Consider the following 21,389-nt stretch of genomic DNA (forward strand, 5'->3'; position numbering starts at 1 on the left):
GAAGCGGACGGTCGAGCGGGAAAGGTAAGGGAAAAATGAACGATTTCCTTCCCATAATAGGGGTTTTCCAGCTCTAGTGCAACCCATTGACAAGTTCACACACATACACACACAAACGACCAGGACACTGTGCGATGGTGTGGCAGCATCCTTTTCGGAGCGGGTTCAGTTGCGAGTCCCTTCAACGCTTCATGCAAGAGAGTATAGTCGATGTGGTTTGTGTGGAGCAGCAACCCACCGCAAGCGACAATAGAAAGCAATTTCCCAATAAGATCATTCCCAACGACGGTGGTGTGATAGTGTGGAGGGAGGAAAATTTATGAAAAAGGAAAATACCGGAGGGTTATCGTCCACAGAGATAGAAAAGGCACAGCTTTGGAAAAGGACAGTAATTACCGGCTATAACCTTACGGCACCTTACCGATGGTCCGCAAAAGGGTTAAATTGTTGTTAATCTATGGAGTAGCATTAGGATTCTAACATTCCTTTCACTCCTATAATGTTCCTTATATCTTGTTGCAGGAATTTAAAGTACTTACGCAAATGTGGGATTTCACTCACCTGAAAATAGAAGAAAAAATGTATAAATTTCGATAGACAAACAATAGCTTAAAGGCAACACCTTGCAGCCTTGCGTAGCTAGAAATATCAATTTTCATTGTGTTGATTCTCTGAGCTAGAAGTTTAGAGGCATCGTATTCCATCATCAACAATTCATCCTAGTAGGTAGCAGCCTTCCGGAATCCCGTCTACTACACAATGGCCGACCGCGGTACATTTATTTATTCCACGCGTGTTGCCAACACATTCGGAAACATTTATTCCCCTTCCTCACCTGCCACTTCTACTAGAAGCCGCTTTGTATGTTCTAGCGGGCGAGCTGTTGCGCAAATCATATCAAAATCAAAGCACAACAATACCGATTTTTCATGCCAACCAATGAGCTACCGCGCAAGGAACCGCGGTTTCTGGTGCTCCTGTTCCTTCAAGTCCTTGGCCACAATTTGGTCGGGTTCTTAACGAACTTTTCGCTTATTTATGTGCTTCTTGTTCTATTCGTCCTCTGCTCTCCACCGCAACGTCCGCGTTTGTTAATACGTTAGTTGCCCTTCAAGGACTCGAGGGCTCTGAAGCTTGATGTTTTGGATTAGGTAAAAAAAAATCTCAATCCTTTCGCGGGTCCTTCGCACCGGCACTAGCAAGCGACTTGAGCTACCGGCAGCGAGTTACGCCCTAGGGCAAGTCGTTTTGTTTTATGTTCATCACGCAGTAAATGTGGAGAGAACAAGAGAGGGGCAAGTAAAAGAACATCAAAAGAAGAGTTGAAGAGGGAGGGGAGCGGGAGGGCTACCACTGTTATGAGAGTGGTTTATAACACTCCACGGTTCGGTCGCTTGACGGTGAAGTGTGTGAATATTGCTGCTGGCGATCCACGGACCGCTCGCTCCGTAGCTGGTGGTCGGTGGATCCTACTGGCAGCCATCGGTGTCGGTGTGAGTCGTGTTCTTCGTAGTTCCCTGTACCCCGGTGAAGCACTGGCAATCGTAGTAATCCCACCATGGACTCTGGGCGAGCTTTTCGCATTAAACTCGTTCCAGTACATGGATTTTCGTTTGGCAGCGTGCTCCACTTCCACGCCGAACGCTTGAATCTTTTGAGCGTTGCGAAGAGAGAATATTAACATTCTGGCAACGTATTTCGTTCAGTTACTTTTTTTTAAATGTCCATCCGTCAGTCAATTTGCTACTCGGCTTGTTCTTCTACTCCGAGTACGCGTACTCGTCAACGATGGCAGCCGGCTGTTGGTGTGGCAGTTGTGGTTTATTTTTGTCGAAATCGAATTGGGAGCTCTGAATTTGCATATAAGTGTCACTTGGGTATTCGTTACTTTCAGAACACGCACGTGATATGCTTCGGATACGATGATCGCGATGAAACGCAAACACTGTACTTCCTGATAAAGTGGATGTTGAAGGGATGAGCATTCCTCGATTAAGCGTTTGCTGCATGATTTACCGAGTGCTATTTGAGACAATTTATGAGATATAGAGATACGTATCTCCTCATGTCGTGCAAGCAGAAACCATTAAATGCTATCGCAACAATGAAATTACTTCCCATACAATGGCATCAGGCGGTTGCAGTTTTTCCAAAAATTATTCAACCAGATAAACGCCACCGCGACGCACTTCACTTGATGATCCGCCTCGAGCAAACCCGCCACAACACAATTTAAGGTCCATAAAAACATGCTCAGCAAGTAATCCGGAAATGGATTTTAAGCCTGACAGCCCGCACTTCAAAAACAGCCCTCTCGGCGTACTCTCTGCACAAATACACGCACACAAAAGTGGATCCGCGAGTGGTTGTTTTCATCCGCTCTGCGCAAACAAACAAACAAACAAGCGACGCTTGGATGCGAAGCCGAAAAGAAGGTGATATGAAAGCATATCCATTCAGCAGCATAACATGCGTGCACCTCGGATCAACAGTCGATCGGTATCGCACGGATCGGTTGATGAATTTCCAATTTCCGGCCCATCGTTGGAGGCGGGGGACGTGTCGCGAAAAGCAATCGTAAAGGTTAATCCGATCAAATCGAGGGAAAAAAAACCCGCCGGCCCTTAGTTGATGGCTTATGCGTCGCTCAACCATGCTGTGCATCGTCGTTTAGCGCTTTTCTGCTTTCTTCCATTATCTGCTCATCCCTGTTTTTACCAGTCGCATCATTTCGAACGCAACATCGTTTTGAGCAAACACGTCCCAAACGCCAGCGGCATGCGAAACATTCAATTAGCCGGCTATAGGATTGGGGCAAGAGAATTTAAAATCAAGACAGAAAGCATAAACGGCGCCAAGCAACATTTCATATTACTGTACAGCGTGTATGTGTGTTTGTGGCGTAGTGATTGCCGCAACGCAAGCCGGTGGCCGCGTTAGGGTCATTGTCCTGCATGGAAATGACGTTCAGCGAGACGGTTTCGTTGCAGGCAATTTCGTGACCAGCTGCAGCTACCGAACACGCTACGCTCAAATTACTTTCGAGCGTCCGCCTGTTATTTGTGGTTGATATGTAATTATGCGCCAATTAAAGGATCCCTAGCATCAGCCGCGGTTGCCATCGTTTGAAATCGACTGCAAATAGCAGTCCTTTCGATCGGATTATAGATATTTTGGTGAAAAATGGTTTCAAGCATTTTTCGGCTTAAGTAATTTTAAAAAAACAGAGACTGGATATTACTTTAAACCAATGGAATGGTCATGCTGGAGCAACAGGTTGTCGTAGGGATATTGCATGAGTGTCACTCCCATAAAATGGGTTATCCGTGTGAGAGGAGTAACTCACATCAACTGGAGGCAAAGCTTCGGGTCTCACTTTTCCATAATGGAAAAGCTTTTCCAAACATCCTGCAGAGCGTGTGCGAAGTGTGTCCCTACACGCCACCAGAGGACACCACTTTATCCTTTTGCTTTTCTTTTGAAGTTTTTCTCACTTTTCCCTAGGAAAACACTTAAGTTTTTATGACCTAACCGGGTCGCTCCTTCCATCGGGCGTGACTTGGCTCTTTGCTTTCTCTACAAACATTACTTCGCCTGACAGGATGACACACCACAGCTGCCTTCGAAGCACCCGGTCAAACGACCATCGCTGGGTGTGCTATAGAGCTACTAATTACCATTGGCATTGACCCAGTTGTGGCCCGCCCGCCGTTTCTTGGTTCGATTTTCTTCTTCAAGCGTCCAAACAAAACTTCCTTCGATCGCTCGCCAACCGGTGCCAAGTTCGTGACCGAGCCGATAGCAGCCGCCAAGTTGTGGTTCGACATATATTCCTTGTTTTCCGTTTTTTAATGTGTCTGCATTTCCTTTGACTTGGCGCTGGTCAAGCGAGGGTACTGCAGTCGTTGCTCTTGACTTGACTTACTGGCCTGCATGCGGTTACTTTGCTCGGAGGAATAAAACATATTTTTAGCTCGTGCAATCTATCTCTCTCTCGCGAAATCATCATCTATAATTGCTTCGACGAATATTTGCCACTCAATTAATTATGAGCATTTTTGGCATGCGGTTCTACACGGGCTCGGTGGCGAATCCGATGATAGACTCGCCGCAGAGCGATACCGTTGGCTGCTGCCGCAAAAAAAAAAAATGAAACCTGTACAACCATGACCTGCCCTTCAAACTGCAAGTCCACGACGACCGGGACGCAATAGTATAAGTTGGTTAGCAAAATTGTAACATTCGTAACGACAAGGGAGGTATGATTCTACCAATACCATTACACCTGGAAAATCTTCTACCGATCGGTCCGCGCATTGCGTAACCATATTGTCAGCCCCATAACCTTGCCCAGTGGCAACTAAAAATAAATTATTGAACGACTCGGCAGGAACGGTCCCTCCTGCGTGCCCTCGCAGTAAACGACGACCACACCTGCAGCGCTGCTCCCAGATCACGCCTCACCCCTCTCACTGTTCCGTGCGTGCGTCAGTCAGATGCAACGTGACTGTGGCCGTGCCCTCTAGCAAATGCGCCCACTACGCTAGGTACGAGGAAATGTCAGTCCATCACTTGTCATATGTTTCGATCCAACTGTCAACCACTTTGCGGCATGAGATGCTATGATGCTACGCCGCACCAAGCCGCGCCAAGCCACGCCACACCGCTGCAAGTTCTTCTTTTTCCCGTGTTGCGCTGTCCATCCATCAGAGTAAATACAATTATTCTGAAAACATTTGCACCGTGATGGAGTGTCCATAAGTGGTGCGTACTTGGGGGCTATTAAAGAGGTAAACAAACTTCCGAAAATCAGATAACATAATGTAGCTGCTCGTGCCATGCTCGTGGCAACGGGCTAGCACTCCGCCCAGTCACTTATCGTCACTCTCATTGAATACGAATCGATGTTGTAAATCAAGATATGTCCAGCAATCCAACATTGTGTCGAAGTGCAAAACAGCAGTCTCTAATCCGTTTTGCTGATAAAAATGATGGATTGGAAGGTGATGTTTATCAAAAAAGAGAGGTTAATCCTTTACAGTGAGCACCTCCACATCGCAGAACCAAGATCGGCTTCTTATTGTTCGTTGAACGTTGAATTTATTTCATTGTCACCAACAAGCTCGGGATTAGCAACGGGATAAAAGCCGTATCAATAATCGCTCGTGTTTTTAATGCAATCCAGCAGCACTCGCAGCACTATCCAACAGAATTGCACGATGCACGAGGCATCTGCTCGCCAGCTCCCTAGAATGGCAAAACAAATGGACTAAACGTGCCTGTTTGTTTCGATCGACTTAAGCGGCGGTACAAGTGGTCGCGTCCATTGTGTCGCACAAGCGTCCCATTACGGGCCATCATTATTCTTCAACATTGTCCTTGAAGCGAGGAAAGGAGGAGAAGACGAAGGGGACGATACCAAGCGTACTGGAGTAAACGCTGGACACTGCTGCATTTAACGACTTTACGATCGACCATAAGAGAGTGAGAGCTGAGTGTTTCTGCGTGGTCCTTGGATGGTTGGTAAAGTGTACTGGCATGTAGAATCGATTTGAAAACAACGCCATGGTGTCGACAAGCTCATGTGATACCGATGACTACATGTGTTTACATTTTGTTGGCAAAATGGTGGAAGGCATTAAAGAACGATATCGATAAAGAAAACGGCACATTGGAGGTTTAGTAAACCTTGTCCTCTAATCTAAAATGTAGAAAAAAACCTCAATAAACAAACAAACTTAAGTAGAAACTACTCCCTATGGCTGCTCTGCACTATGCAGTCTTCAACAAGTGAACCAGAAAGCGAAATAAAAAACGGCAAATACTATTTTGATAGGCCGCTGTCATAATTCTTTTCTGTTGTGCTCTTTTTTTCTGGCAATGCAACCGGTGGCGTGGAGTTGGGCGTTGAATAGTAAGCGTTACAAAAGCTGACGCCCGTTCGTTGTTTTTGGGCAGAAAGCAAAATTCAACAAATGGCTGTGGGAAGTGCATCGTAAATTCGAGTGTCAGCACCGGAACACTCGATGTGGAATGCATTATACACAGCATGGAGGTCGTCGAATAAATCCTTTCAAATACAAATACTATGTCCAAACATATGGAAATTGAAGCTATAGAAATTCAAAAGGAATACTTCCTTTTACGGGAATACGGGAAAAAAGAAAAGAAAAGGCCCAACTTAAATTGTGAAACGATGCTAATGATGCTTCACACAAAGAGAGGTCAATAGCCATAGCCACGCGCAGGACCGCCTGGAGTCTTTAAGAGCAAATATTTCTTCAAACACTCCGCCGTACTAAGAATCCGAATGCTCTGATGAAGATTAATTTGCTACGCATGGGGTGGGAAACACTCTTGGTTGAGTCTCGTTTTGATCGCTCTGGTCTGGACCTAATGAAGCCAGGAAAGCGACGTCACCCAGCCAAACGAATCACTTTAATTCGGTCGCGATCCACGCGATCTTTTATTAATTGGCGGCATGTTTGTTTTCGTCACAAAAGCGCGTGCCATCCATCGTGCGCGGCACTAAAGAAGATGATGATGATGATGACATACGCGCCAGCCAACCCTCCCATGCAAGCCCTTCTTCCTTCTCCTCGGCGGATCTAGATCAAATCAGCAAATCGCCGGCCTAGGCTGTGACAATGGCTGTGAGAATGGCTCCATCGGGCTATTTAATTAACAATAATGAAATAACCGTCGGACCGATGGATGACTCGCCCAACGTCAACAGCCTTCCTCGTGCTACACTGTCCTACAAAATAGTAGAAGCGCTCGATATGTTACGAGAAACGATTTCACACGAAGAGTTTTTTCTGTTTAAATTATGAAGCAATTTGATATAACTTACTCCATGGAAAACTTAATCGCATTTTCACAAAAAAGCTTCTCTATTAGGTGATTCTTAAGTGTCCATCAGTGTACCACCACACTTTATGAGGTGACTGTTGTTCTAATAATATCATTTATGGCATCCAACGCAGATAGCAGGCGATAGATAAAAAAAAGGTTGGCTGTTGCCTTGTGTCATAGACCAGCATAACCCTCACATCAAGCCAATCGTCATCATCGTCATCATCGACTTCAAACAGCAAAGACCCATGAACCCTTCCCTATGCAACGCGTTTCTGGTACAACTCCATTTAGATGATACCCGATTCTATTGAGACCAATCAGCGGGCCAATGCAACCCCGCGTTCGATCGCTTTCCGATTCCCACTACTGTGTCACACATCTTTATTAGCGGAATGCGCGAGCAACTAACCAACCGCGACTGGAGGGAGGTGGAAGGGGAGGTAGAGAGCACACGCGCTTGCCAATCGTCTATTTCAATTCGCGGCTTCCGACCGGCGGGTAAAAGATGACATTTAGAGACTAATTTGTTAACTTCTAGCAACCGAGACGCTAGCAAACGTCAGCGACGGTCTTCGGCGGCGGACGGACGTCCAAATTCGTTGAAGCACGTCCAGCCAGCTAACCGGCCACGCCCGGAGAGGAAACATATAAATATATTTAACTTCCTTTCGCTGGTGGTCGCGCTAAAATATGACGCTGGATAGCCGCGAAAAACGCGCGCGGTGGTGGATTCAAGGTAACGCGAACGAATAACATCGAGCGCGAAGAAATAAAATAGGCGACTGAATAATTCATAGCAAGCGTGTTGTTCGCCACGAACAACGAACTATTCACGGCCTTAACAACGCTTTGTGTAGGTCATAAAGTAGGCATAGCGGTAGCGAGGAAAATGGCGAGGAAACATACTACTAGATGGCGATGGTAATGTGTATATGGAAATCCTTTTTGATTCCTTCTAGAATGCACAAGCAAGCAAGTAGTATCCATAAAAAAAACCAATGATTTCCTTATGCACAACTAATATGCTAGAGCACAGGCACTCCAAGGTCCTGTTTGAGAACAGCGGAAACTATAACACTCTCACAAAAGGCTGACGGAATTCAGCAATAAATCATGGCAGAGCGATAATGCGATTGAGGGTTGAGAATCTAGCACCCTACGTAAAATAATCATCAAAAAAAGAAACCGACCGGCGCGGCACTTACCTTGCTGTTGCTTTTCACTCTCCAGAAGTTTCCCCGTGACGGCGGCCTCTTCGTCAGGAACTGCCACCGGCTCCGTTTTCGTGACCTTGAATCGCTCAGACATCATGATCGGCTGCGAAGGGGGGTGGAGGTGGAGAAAACAGTATTCCCTCCAGCTGGTCGGTAAGTCGTTCCTATTTCGTTCAACCCGCACGGAATCGATGCTCCGGCTCCTTCTTCCTCTCTCTCTCTCTCTCTGCCACGGGCCGCTTTTCCGGAATGGTTTAAGGACACGGCACTATGCCACCGGACGAACAGTACTCCACGGGAGCGCACGGAATGCTCACATCAAAGGCGAAGCAGAACACCGAGTAGAGACCGTGCTTGCTTCGGGCACCACTCCGGAGACCATCAACCGCTCACCTATCCGGTGGTGCGGCTAACGGTATCGTAATGATCTAACCTCACTTTACTGCACACCACCACCACTACCACAACACTTTTACCATACACTTTTTTTACGGCACAAACTAACGACGCGGACACACTTTCTTCGCTGTTTGTTTGCGCGACCGAACCGGTTGACGGAATAACGAGTGCAACCGAGTTTTCACTGGCCTCCCTTTGTATCGGTCCTGTCGGTCCGTCCGACAAGAGAAGGAGAAGTGAAATAATTCCACGTGAAAGCGTGATTTTCTAGCTACTTAGAAGAGCTCCTGCAAGAAAACACCAACCAGCGACGATTACTTGGAAGAATATGAAAAAAAAAAACTCATAACGCATTATAACGCACGAAGCCTACTTGATGCCGAGAATACATGTTTGTGCGCCAAAAAGGGGGTGGGCTGTTCTGTTGGTGCATTGCAGGCAGGTTTCGCGACGCACATGTTGCAACATACCGATAACTCAACGGAAAGCTGATGTAACCACGGCCGCACCTTAGAGATTGATATGTTGTTTTGCTAAATAAAAAAGGGCGAACTCCGTATCTAACCTGCATAATCCAGAGGCTTAAGGGAAGGGATTTAATCAAGTTCGGTACCTAATCCTTCACTTTAATCCTGGTTTCACTCCCATTTCCCCCGGCACGTTCGCGAGGATTGAAACATTGGAATCGTCTCTGAGTCTTTCTGTTTTCTATCTAGACCTTTCTGGAACGTCGTAATGCAATGAAATGAAACTTTATGCAAAAATTAAAACAAAACCAACACCATAAATGAACAAAAAGCGACACTTCAAGGTCTTTCAGCACAACACTTGGAACAAGAGATATAACGAAGTACCTGGTGCTCGTTGTAAAGACAATGACGGTCTTTTAGTAATTACCATACGCTACGATGACTGTCAAAAGCGTAAAATTCTGCATCACATTAAGCAGTAAACGGCGACCGAAAAAAAAAAACACAAAAACCCCTATCACGGCGTAACCGTAAAGCGCCAAGATATGCCGCAACACCGCACCGCACTTGCAACAATCTCGAACCGGCAACACAGACTGAAAACCTGCCTCACGGTACCGGCGAACGGTCGGGGCAGTTCCGTCCAGTTCAGGGACGCTAAGACTGCTGCTGCTGTCGATAAGAAGTCTGGAGTCGCGCGAGTGCGGCGTGTGAGTAACCCGAACCCCGAATCTTCACGCCGGTTACCGGTCGAAGAGGAGGGAAGGTTCGTAAACGTTATCAGAGATAGCAACGCCCGAGGCAACGGTTCTACCGCTATGAATCCGACCGATATTCGGCAGATTCGTAAAAGCCGAAAAAAAAACTGGGCCACCGTCGGTGCGACCGAGAAGAGATAAGCAACGCGGAGACACGCGTTGGCAGCAGTCTGGGACCGCCAAGTTGCCGAAGATACCTTTAGACCTTCACACCCGGGCGTACTTCCTAATCTGGCTAAAATTACCGCACCAAGAAACACGATAAATGTGTACACATCTGGTTCGGGCTGAGTGAAATTTGATGCCTCCAACCCGGGGCTCCTGCGACTCCTCCTATCACACATTGGAGCGTCGACACACCCAGGGATGGCTTTAAAATCGATGCTCATTAAGACAAGATGGATTAGGGTGGCTTTCGGTTGCGGTTTGTTTATTGATCTGTTGTTTTTTTTTTCGGGGATTATATCCATTTATTTTTGCTCGCGGTTATCGCATAAATTATGCAACGGTTTCGGTATGGACGCTCCCCATAGCTAGGGGCCGGCCGCTTTGATTTCATAATGTGGTCAACTGTTGATCGATGATCAATTTTTGGATGTGGTTTCGCAAAACCGCGTTAGAAGATTGAATTTTTCTGAATCGATCTGCGTAATATGAAACTTTAAAATTAATATATTCCCCTATTTTTCCTCCGTAACTAGCATTTTTTTAAAAGTTTTGTTTAGATGTTTAATAATAATTCAATTACTATATCGCATTCGCATATTGCATTTAATAGCATAAAAATGTTTGAAAATAATAAACTAACACAGTTTGTAACCAAAAACTCCAACATTTTATCTTCGACCACGTGGATCACGCACCACAAACATGAGGGCCAGCAGTCCGTTCAGCATCTTCTACATTTCGATTCCGGCAATAACAACATCATATCAACCTCGGGCGCACAGAACGCCCGCCTGTGGCCAGGGGCAATTGTCAATTTGGATCAACTGGCAATTGAAAGCGGATGCGATCGCTGTCATCATCGAAAAGGGTGGGTGAGGAAGGCCATCAGCGCCCATTGGAAGCCCCCAAAACCCCCGGCCTCGCCACTGTCAGCACGATAAGAACGCTTTTTGATTGAGTAGCGCAGCGCAGAAACCATTTCGGAGGAGAGGTTGGGATGTTCAGTCCCGGGTCCCAGGAGAGGGGGGGGGGGGGGGAAGGGCATCAGAAGGCTCGGATTTTTATAGCGACAATTGAACGACCGACTCCATCGAGCACTGGAAATAGCTACCGAAATGGAGGCCACTCGCTGGGCGGTGCGGGCGCGTCACAAAGAGTTATGGCATTTCAATTAGAAACGGAGAGTGAGAAACCGAGAACAGAGGACCGAAGAGCTGGGGTATGTGCGATGATCAATGATCAGCGTTATTAAATGGAGATTTTCCAGCCACCCTCCCCCTCCGTGGCTATGTTGGTGCGTTGTTCTGCGTTTGATGGCCATCAACACGCACCGAACCTACACCAATGTTATCGTCGCTGGTTTAAGTAGTTATCTCCATTTTTCGTTTTCCTCGCGCTCGTGACTCGACGTCGCGACGTCAACAACCTGCTTCGAGCACTGGTGCACTTGGTGGTGAGTAGCACGAGGTGGGGACAGCCAGGAAGGTTAATCGATACATGCGTGGGCGTGAGATTACTATTTTTTTGGCTGGAGCTCTTTTGTTAATGGAATGACAGAAGCCATTTTCCGACCGAGTAAACATGATGGCGCTGGCCCACGGTGGTGGTGAGTAGCAAAATCATTATTTATTACCAATTATCGTAATTTCATAATGCGTCATTCAAACCAAAGAACGGGTATCGGTCCATTCCTGGAACATAGGCAGCAGTTTTTGATCAATTCGCTTGGATAAGTCGTCCACAGCAGAAAATTTTCAGGCATGAAATGCCTGCTTCATGAATTCAATTAAAGGAAAATCGCACAATCCACACCGATTTCGTTTGGGTGTAGCTAAATTTAAACTTTGGTTTTCCAAACACTACCAGCGCTTATTCAATCCACATCCATCTGCACCACGTCTCTGTTTACTGTTCGCGTAACCATTTCCCTTGCGGCGGTTCGGAGCGCACTTCGATTGCAACGCCACCTTCAATCCAAACAATTCGATCAAGAAAGATATTTCTACCCTGACTGATGCCCAATCTTTTGCACGTAGTCTAACATTCTACCTATGATTTATGCGTCTTTGATTGATCCGCTTAAAACCGCATCAAGCCAGTATCAACAATAAACAGCCCCTCGCTCGAAAACCAGTTCGAAAGGTCGATTTGCTTCGATTTCGAACGCCGACGATCGTTGATTCATTCGTTTTGGTGCCACCCTTGGCATGAAAAACCATGGTGCGGATGCGCGGAAACGCCATCACCATCACGACAGCAACCTCCTTTCTGGGTCAAGTGCAACCCCAGCCGAGCAGCCAGGCCGAACGCAACGTTTGGCAGCGTTTTTCGCGATCACTCGCGGCGATCGTCGACCATGGCTGAGCGATGGCTGAGCGATGGTGAGCACCATTTTGGTTACTTTCTGTTGGCGTTCGTTTCGCGCATCGTCTCACAAATCACGAACCAAGCGAACCGTATCCACGGATGCGCTTTTACGATGCGCTTCACCTCGTCTATGGTACGTTGCAGTCCGCCCAGTCAGTACAGTAGTGGCAGAATACAGCTGGGGCATTCCTTTTTGTAAATTTTCCCTTCGCCTCACGGTTGAAGTATACAAACAACAGCAAATGCACTACTGAGTACTGAGTACTTTTCTGCCCTAATTGTTGTTCTACTTGTGGTTGCACAGTTTGTGTCTCAATCTCGAATATCGATCGATCGCTTTTACATTATTTTCATTTTTTCTACTCCACACAGACCAGCTACACCCAAAATGGCCTCTTCAAAAGAATTATTTACTAACACGATATGATCACAATAATCGCACCGACCATCGACCGATCACGCTACGGCTGACTGGATTCAGTCTGGACGCGACACACGCACACACAATGGACACTCGTCTGGTTGAATGGACTTCATGCAACCATTTAACAGACCATTTAATTGGAGCACTGGAGCTGGAGATGAATTTCCCCTCTCCAGCTGGCATTAATAGGAATGAGAATGGTCAAGATAATCGCACAAAACCCTTCGTTCGCTCACGAAGCCAGCACGATCCTCTCGATGGAACCATCCACATGATACTGATCGCACAGCGACAGGCAGCCCTCCCCCCACTTCCACTTGGTTCTTGGTGCTTGGTCATATCAAATTGCTTTCAATTAATTGTCGTTAAACGGCACTCAATAGTGGCATTCGGTTTGCTCACTGCGGTACGCACGCACGATGCATCACGCACGCTGTCTCCTCTCGCTTCTGAGATGATGAAGAGAGTGCGTTACTCCCTTCCCCGGGCCCAAGGGGGGAGGGTGACGTATTTCTCGCCTAATGTAAGGCGTTTCCCGCGATCGCGCTTGTTGTCGGCTGATAGCAGCTCTGCTTCACTCTCCGTACCACTCGCGATAACATTGTCCAGCCGAGTGCCCGTTGGGTGTGAGTCACAGGATGCAAAACAGGCGAAATGGTGTCACACCGACCGGCGGGACGTTTCCGAAAACAGAGAGCCATCGGGCGATATGTTGTTTAATAATGCTCTTTGTCGAGCGCGAGCGTGTGCCAGTGATAATGTCGACTTCGCGGCTAACGATGGCGGGGGAGAGAGCAAGCAATCCAATCATTTCCAACCTCTGATAAGCGAACTCCGTGGCCCACCGTGGCTTGATACGTTTTGCATGTTTGTTCAGCCTGGTTGGTTCGAGAGAATCGAAAGCAATATCGCACCTGTGGCTCGCTTGCCCCGTGTCGCTGTTCAATAATGCGTAGCCGATCGATTGGAACGCGTGCCAGTAAGGTCAATATGGCGGTAGTGGTGGTGGTGGCGTTGGGAATGAATTAATGTCAGAACCGAACCGTCTAGCGTTGCTCCGCAGCTCCCTTCCCCCCGTCGGTGGACCTACTGGTGCAGGAGGAATATCGATTTTGGCCTCACGCAACCTAATGCTAGCGTATCACGCTTGTGTCTGCCTGTACCAGCGGGGGGACATCGTGATGTGATCGTCCATCACACACACACACACACACACACTGCGCATACACACAATTAGACTGCGGCATCGTTACTAGACAATTGGACCATCAGTCTCGAAGTCACCATTTTTGGAACGGAACTCGCTACGTCCGCCGAAATGCACTCCCAAAATCACGTGTTTGACCGCGAGTCGCGAGTTCGAAAGTACAACAGTTAGTTCGCGCCACCACGATGAACGCCCCTTGCGTGGCCAGCACGGCGTCCAGCGTAAGACGCACCGCATAAACAACAAAAAGGACCGACCGACAGCTCTTCTCGACGCGCAAAGACCAGACGCGATACCAGGCCAGGCACCCTTATACGAGCGAGCGAGCGAGCAGCAGCAACGGCAGCTGCTCGTAGCGAACCAGATCCAAACTGAGGCCAAAACCGGAGAATCGGTCAGCCGAGACCGCGAGAACGACCACCAGCCGGCAAGCAGGCATGTGCGCGACCGAGCAGGCCGAACCTTCTTTCGTGCTGCTGAAACCATCATCACCACGAAACCCCGCAACACCACCACCCGGCTTCGATGATGCCCGGCCTCGGTGACGCTGATGATGATTCATGGAATCGGCGACGGCGACGGCGACGGTGACGGCGAGGACGAGGACCGCGTGCGCCGTTCGCATTTCCAATCAAAGACGCGACGCGCTGGTCCCAAAGGGAAAGCGTCGGGAAATAGAGGAAAACAACATCGAAAATGTTCATTTTTTTGGTCCTTGGTGTGTGCCGATGTGTGTGCGTATGCCCCTATCACGTCACAACAAATTACAGCCCTCTTCTCTCCCCTCTTCCGAGACCACCGTGTTTATTCTAGCCGCTGAGAGGGATGAGGTTGAGTATGCAAATATGGGGATAGCGTGCGTTTGTCGGAAGTAAAACCAAAAGAGAGAGAAAGAGAGAGAGAGAGAGGCGTTCAAAGAGAGAGCATATCGTGTGAAAGGATAATGTCGGGTGTTCTGCTGGAAGCCAGCCATGTCGCCGAAAATAGGAGGTGAGAGAGTTGGTTCGGGATCGAAGCGCAATTTACGATGCATTGGCGCTGGTCGGGGTTTCCCAAAGTAGGCTGCACTAACTGATGCACTTTTCTACGACTTCGCGTTGATAGGATCGTCGCTAAGACGAGTTGCAGTGCGTCTCTGGGTCTCTTAGGTTTTCAATTACTCCATTACAGACGCGCCATCATTGATGATATTGTGGATATGATGAATGATCGTTGCAAATTGCACTGGCCATAAAATAGGCGACCGTGCAGTTCCGCTCGAGGGGTGTATCGATGTCCATTCATTTAGCTAGCGGTGTATTTTACATTTTATTACTACTTGGTTTGAGGAAGGCAGTGCATTTTTCGGATTCCAAGAAAGGAGGAATTGTTTACGGGAACGAAATGTAATATGATGTATCATGTTACATCGTTGAAGGAGGGACTTACTCGATAGGGGTGGCGACTTTTATTATAACACATTGAAATGCGATCGTAACGATCATGCCTTTCAGAAATCGATGAGTCATCGACATAGCTGAACGGCGAAGCCATCGAACTGAAAAAGTTCTTAATAGAAAAGTCTCGAGCAATATAAACATGGGTTAATATGTGTGTCACGAGTTCGTCGGTTCCATGTTCCCAGTGCCAACACTGTGTATACAACCTATCCCACTTCACAGTCACATGTGTTTACACTAGAAACAGACGGTTCAGCGTTGCTCCATCACTGATTGTATGAACAGCCCAATTCCCAAGAATGCAACAAAATTGTAAAAACCAACGCTCCACACGTGATAAGCAGTGACTAGAAGCGTTTATAACAACACATGAATAATTTCGAGGATGAAATAAGGTTGGAGCCATTAGATGGTCATGTGTTCTTAATTGTATAGCGAATAAAATTTCTTTCAGGATGTCTGCCGCCCTATTCAATTATTGCTTTTAGAAAGCACTAACACTGACGATCTCATCAGTATCTGTATACAGACTCTCTTTTATTCAAACAATATTCTCTCTTTGTTTGCATTTCCTATCAAAACTGGGTTAACATTAAATACTACGATGGCTGCCGTTTTTGAAACCGTTTTTTGGTCATTTTTGGTTTGGTCGAGAGGCAGTGCCCAATGACTTACACCAAGAAACAATTGTCGGAAGTGACGTCGTTGGAATGGTAATCGGACGGGCATAAACCCTGAGAGCTTGGACTCATTTACCTGAAAAAGTTACTTTAACAAAAACGCAGCTAGAGACCTCCTAAGAAAACGAGGTCACCAAAGTGAATTTAAAACATAGTGTCGTTAATGTCGAGTATTGCCTTATTTCTTAGGAGATCACGGTGTATGAATAAGACGAGAGCATGTTCTATGGCACACTGTTTGTGCTCTTCTGTTTATCTGCAGGATGCTAAAAAGAAAAACAGCAAGGATTAAATAATATTCAGTAAAGGCGCATTCTTATCTTACCGCTCCAAAGGTGTGTCTCTTAACATGACACGAAAGATGATCGCTACGCATGAACGCTTGCTGGCAGATATGGCACACGAATTTCCGTTCCCCGGTGTGCATTCGGCGGTGGCGTGACAGCTCAAATGATCGAGCAAATGTTTCCCCACAGCCTTCCCATGGACATCGGTAAGGATGCGCGCCAACATGCAACAGCTGGTGTGCATTCAGGTGATTCAAGCGAATGTAGGATTTATCACAGCCTTCGAAAGAGCATCGGTAGTTGCGCGCTCGCTCAGTATTATTTGATGATTCATTCTTTGTCCGTTTCAGAGATTGCGTTTCCGTTTTAGTTTTCTTGGCCTCAGGCTTTGAGTCTAGAAATGTTGCCGGTGCCTCCGGGTGGCGAACGCGAACATGTTGCACAAGGTGATCTCGTCGGTTAAACCTCAAGCTGCACCACCGGCAAACGTGGTTCCGCAAGGCGTTGTGCGAAAGACGGTGCCGATTGAGCACCTCTGCGCGAGCAAACCGTTTGTTGCATGCTGGCCAATCGCAGATGAACTGCAAATCGCCGGTATGTACCCGCTGGTGGACTTTTAGGTGGTAAGCTTTGGTGTAAGTGTTGGCGCAGTCAGGCCACTCGCAGGCAAACTTCCGGGAGCGACTGGAATAGGTTTTTTGTTTGACTTCTTTGGCATCTTTTCCCTCTGCTAATGTCGGCTCATCTTCCTCTTCCTGTAGATCTCCATCAAGGAAAATTTCTTCGAATTCGATCTCTTCTGCAAGGGCTTCCTCGGACTCCTCTTCATCCGGTTCCGATTTCGATCCTTTGCTTTCGGTGGTGGTGGTGTACTTTACATCCAGGAAGTCGTTCTCTAGCAAAAACTGTAGTCCGCTTCCTGTCCGTGGTTTGCTATCCTGAACCATTGGCGGCTTTGTGGTCGGTTGGCTCGTCGATTCGGTGACCCCATTATGAAAACGTTCATGTGCTTTAAGGTGCTCCGGGTTCAGGTACTTTTTCTTACACCCTCCGTGAGAGCAAGCGAATACCGGGAGCGTGCCGCCCTGATTTGAAGAAGGCTCGGAATCGGCGGCAACTGAATCGTTCTGCAGCAAACACTGCAATACGGTAACGGTATCCATCGATTTCCACGGTCCTTTCCACTTATTACACTCCAAAATCCATTTTCCGAAGAGCTGAAACAAAATTTGCAGTAAACATAAAGAAGGGTTTCTACCGACCGCAAACTCAGAGCATGCTCCGTGCAAACGAAAAATAAAATTTTTTACTAACGCCTCCGGCCGGTATATTAAACAACCCTGAGCCTGAGCTACAACCCTGAGCCTGAGCTACAACCCTGAACCTGAGCATTCGAATTGACCGTTATTTGCGTACACCAAACCATACATTTCCTGGTTTTAATTTAGAGGAACGAATACTTGCATATTCGAAAAAATGGAAAATATCACAAAATAACCATTTTGGATAATACATAAAAATAAAGACATCACCTATATTGATGTCCTCATATAATCCATCTTAACTATGCATAGTAATTCATTAGTTCGATTGTCTGCCTCTTACGTAGGTAGAATGTTTTGATGGATTCAACCTTTTACGTAAATTGGACCACCATCGATCAAGGAATTCCAAAGTCTTCAAATGAGCCGCTCTTACGTCAATCATCCTACCATCAATGTAATCACTTCGGGAGTCCTTGTAGCGTGGGTCGCTATCGCTACCGACGTTACGCACCACACGGCAGATTTATTTTTATCCCAACTGCACGACGCTCATCTATTGTTCATGATGTTGCTTCTCCGGGAACCCGCCAACTAGCCGGTGCTGCTTCATCACCACGGGAGGCAGGTGAGGCCTCGATGACTAACGTAACGCGTGCTTCCCCGTGTTTGGCACCGTATAGCGCATGCTTACGAATTGTTGTATTAGCGGTGGAAAGTACAAACCAGACCGATTCCTGACCAGACTCGTAGCGAAGGGTATGGATACAGAAAAGTGGGAACAGGCAACGTGTCGCACATAATTTCCGCCAGGCAACAAGCAACGATACCGTCCGTCTGGCCGGGAGCGCCATGGCTGAGGAAAATGCAGAGAGCATAGTAGCGATTCTCTCGCCACAAACCATCCTTCGGTGAGAGTTTTCCCATTTACTAGGAACGGGGAAAAGCGGTAGAAGCTACTTCTACGAGGGAAAACTCATCTCAGTTTTAGTTTGTCTCGGGCAGCAACGCCAGCAGGGCGCTCTGCTCTTAGTTCGCCAGTGGAACCAGACCTACACCAGCAGAAGCTACACCAGACCATCTGAAGGCAATTCAAAGGAAGAGAAGCACTTTTCAAGCATCCCCTTGCAACACTGATTGCGGGGGCATTTTTCTTTCTCCTCAGTTTTTCAATTCACCGTCTTTGAGTGGATCCATTTGGTTAGAACCGTGGCTTGTAGTGTTCGCTGCTAAGTTTTGTGTTTTATAACCCGCTAATCAACCCATAAGTGAGAAAGTTGTGAAATTCCTTGCTATCGATCCGCGTTGATGTCCTTTCGTCGTACCTTAACCTAGAGACATATGTGGCACACACTCACACAGTAAGGTGACTTCCCCCCCGAACGAAGCTATGGTGCCCTCGAAATTCATGTGATTAGCCTATCAGCAGTCGCAAAGACGGGCCCACGTCCCATAGTAATATTAGGAACAGCAGCAGGAAATGGTGTCAACGAAAATGGTCGAGCCGTTGATAGTGATTCTGATTTATTTAAATTGTCAGTTAATATTTTACGTTAAAAATATCAATAAACATTAAAGTGTGCCATTGCTGCATTCTACGAGATCGTGTTGAGAGCAGTCCACTATTTCTAGTACTCCGAACCCTTGTTGTGTTTTATAATCGAGCCCAAAAGTGTTAAGTCACATATCAACGAGTCGCCTTGAAGCTCAAGGATCTGCGGTCTTTAACTGTTAAAGCAAGGTAAGCATTGAAAGTCCTACATTCCTGTGTCGCTGACGCAAGACCAATCAATCACCGCAAAGGCTCCAATCGTCGTCCTTCTGTGTCTCGTTCGCTGCCCCTTCCAATGTCATTCACCTTCGCGTAATGGGGACGGTTGGTCTGGCGGGGCTCACCGGGGGAAATGGCGCACCACTTTTGTCCTATTTATCGATCGGAATGCAGTCGTTTCCCGTCCTAGTTGGCTGGGAATTGGTGGGTTCACTGCAGAACAAACAGCCCTTCATGTTCTCCCCTTCGAGGACTTTTCCTCGGCTGCAGTTGCTTCATGCTTTTCGTTTTCCCGCTTGTTTGTGTGGTATGTTGCCAACAGCCTTTAGCATTAAAACAGCCATGTCGACGGGGAGCAGAAGACGTAATTGTGGCTTATGTATTTATAAACCGATAATGGTTTCAATCACGACCACAGGGAAATGTCAGGCAGCGATTGTTAAATCAATAGAGGGTTTCGTTTTCTTATTTTATTTCTATTTATTCCATTCTGCCTCGAGTTGTCACCAAGCCTCTTCCTTGTTCACCGAACTGATCCTTGGATAAACAGCACGAGAATCAATAATGGATACGATAGAGAGTGATTGAAGAGATTCATTCCTTCGATTGTTATCTACTGCACAGATTTGAGCCACGTTTGATTCCAATTGTTGGTACCCGCCGGATCGAACCCTCGCACGAGCGGAAACCGGGTCTTGGACCAACCTTCGATCGCGTTCAGCATACGATTGTGATCCACGTGGAAGGTAGCTAATGCTGGAGCACTCCAGCGGGTTGAATCAAGCGTCTTGAGTCTGTTGTGTGATAGATCGAGCTCTTGAAGCGCCTCAAAAGTAACCAGATCCTCAGTTACGAAAGCTTCCAACTGATTATGAGCCAACAGTAGCCGCTTCAATTGGGTAGCTTTCCTGAGCCGATCCAGCGGAAAGCGTACCAGGGCATTCTGTCTCATATCGAGCTTCCGAAGTACGGTCAACCTTTCCAGCCCTTGCGGAACCTCACTCAAACGGTTCCGTGGCACTGACAAATCGGCCAAGCGACAATCGTTCTCATTACCAACAAACGGTCCAATCTGCAACCTCTCCAGCCCGACATTATCCAGCGTCAGGCGAACCATCCGGTTCGGCGTAACGGTGAACTCGGTGCGCAGATTCTGATTGTCGGAATTGCTGTTCGCCATAAAGAGCACCGTGGAGGATTGATTAAATCCAAGGATACGTCTCACTTCCGCCTCCGTCCCGTTGGTTGTTTCGTGCATTTTGTTTGCATTGGCAGCGTTAGGACGGTACCCTTCGGTCCAGCATCGCCACGATTGATCCGTTTCCTGCATTCGATTCCACTCGAGGTGGTACCGCTGGGTGGCAGCTTTGGTTGAACTGCGCTGCGCTGCATCACTTCCAATTCCAACCAGCAGCAGAAGTCTAGCGCGAAAGTGTGCCCGAGGGCGAATAAGTATCTCAATCTGGATCTTCCTTATTTATAGCAAAACCATATACTCACAAACAAATGGTCGCTGCTAAAGTAACTGTCATGATGCTGCTGTTTGCTCGAAAGATTAGCGATCACTGGTATAGCGAAGAGTTGGCGATGGAGCTTATCAGCGTCCGTTTGAATGCTGTGACAATTGCCACACGCGCTTACAGCAATCGGACTTTCAACGAGTGTGGTTGAATGTGTGAGAGCAGTGGAGTAGCGTCAGATTATCAGTTGTGTCTGGATTGAAATTAGAGTCCAGAAACTGACGAAACCGTCTCATCGTCATTGTTAGAACCTTGAGGCAACGGTTACGTCATACGCGTCTCCGAATTAGTGGAGAACGTAAACGGTCGATTTTGTTACCGAGTCGTATCCGAGATGACTCACGATGCTATTTTGGAGTTACTTCCCCTGGACATGTGCCTGGCTTATGACGCGGCATCACAAGCCAGTTCCATAATCAGTGTTAATCATATTACAATGGTGCGGGCATTTGTGTCGGTCAAGCATCAACCTTCACTAAAACGCACCACATCAGGCGTCAATCACGCACGCAGTAGCTTATAATGTGATTGTCAACTGCCTTACCCCTTCCCAGTACATCATTGC

The 21,389-nt window shown here is 47.2% G+C and overlaps 3 protein-coding genes across 5 annotated transcripts in view; all 3 read right to left on the reverse strand.

Moving 5' to 3' along the window:
* Positions 1-14,212, reverse strand: part of LOC125953644 (solute carrier family 12 member 4) — a 114,541-nt gene extending 100,329 nt beyond the window's left edge. For 2 of the 3 annotated variants that reach the window (XM_049683338.1, XM_049683332.1), the window contains exons 1-2: positions 14,123-14,212; positions 8,064-8,758 (exon numbers count right to left, since the gene is read on the reverse strand). In XM_049683338.1, the coding sequence (XP_049539295.1) occupies positions 8,064-8,169 (106 nt within the window). In that variant the 5' untranslated portion in view covers positions 8,170-8,758; positions 14,123-14,212. The other variant, XM_049683333.1, reaches the window with a different exon arrangement.
* A 1,618-nt stretch (positions 14,213-15,830) lies between these two features.
* On the reverse strand, positions 15,831-17,497 carry LOC125953663 (zinc finger protein 304-like). The gene is made up of 2 exons (XM_049683369.1): positions 16,310-17,497; positions 15,831-16,250 (listed from the first exon to the last, which is right to left on the reverse strand). The coding sequence occupies exons 1-2, from the start codon at positions 17,432-17,434 to the stop codon at positions 16,209-16,211; spliced, it is 1,167 nt and encodes a 388-aa protein (XP_049539326.1). The 5' UTR covers positions 17,435-17,497; the 3' UTR covers positions 15,831-16,208.
* Positions 17,498-19,077: 1,580 nt separating this feature from the next.
* LOC125953667 (uncharacterized) lies at positions 19,078-21,099 on the reverse strand. Its single transcript, XM_049683373.1, has 2 exons — positions 20,805-21,099; positions 19,078-20,725 (listed from the first exon to the last, which is right to left on the reverse strand). Exons 1-2 carry the CDS (start codon positions 20,834-20,836, stop codon positions 19,918-19,920), a joined length of 840 nt encoding a protein of 279 aa, XP_049539330.1. The 5' UTR covers positions 20,837-21,099; the 3' UTR covers positions 19,078-19,917.
* Between the last annotated feature and the right edge of the window lie 290 nt (positions 21,100-21,389).

The sequence above is a fragment of the Anopheles darlingi genome, chromosome 3, assembly GCF_943734745.1.
Source record: "Anopheles darlingi chromosome 3, idAnoDarlMG_H_01, whole genome shotgun sequence".
NCBI lineage: Eukaryota > Metazoa > Arthropoda > Insecta > Diptera > Culicidae > Anopheles > Anopheles darlingi.

What these genes read in the sequence shown, in the direction of transcription:
- LOC125953663 (XM_049683369.1), bottom strand. Translation starts at nt 17,434, where the DNA reads ATGGATACCGTTACCGTATTGCAGTGTTTGCTGCAGAACGATTCAGTT. An exon ending in AGAGACACACCTTTGGAGCG is followed by an intron (nt 16,251 to 16,309) that starts GTAAGATAAGAA and finishes TTTTCTTTTTAG; the next exon opens with CATCCTGCAGATAAACAGAA.
- LOC125953667 (XM_049683373.1), bottom strand. Translation starts at nt 20,836, where the DNA reads ATGACAGTTACTTTAGCAGCGACCATTTGTTT. An exon ending in TTAGCAGCGACCATTTGTTT is followed by an intron (nt 20,726 to 20,804) that starts GTGAGTATATGG and finishes CTTTCGCGCTAG; the next exon opens with ACTTCTGCTGCTGGTTGGAA.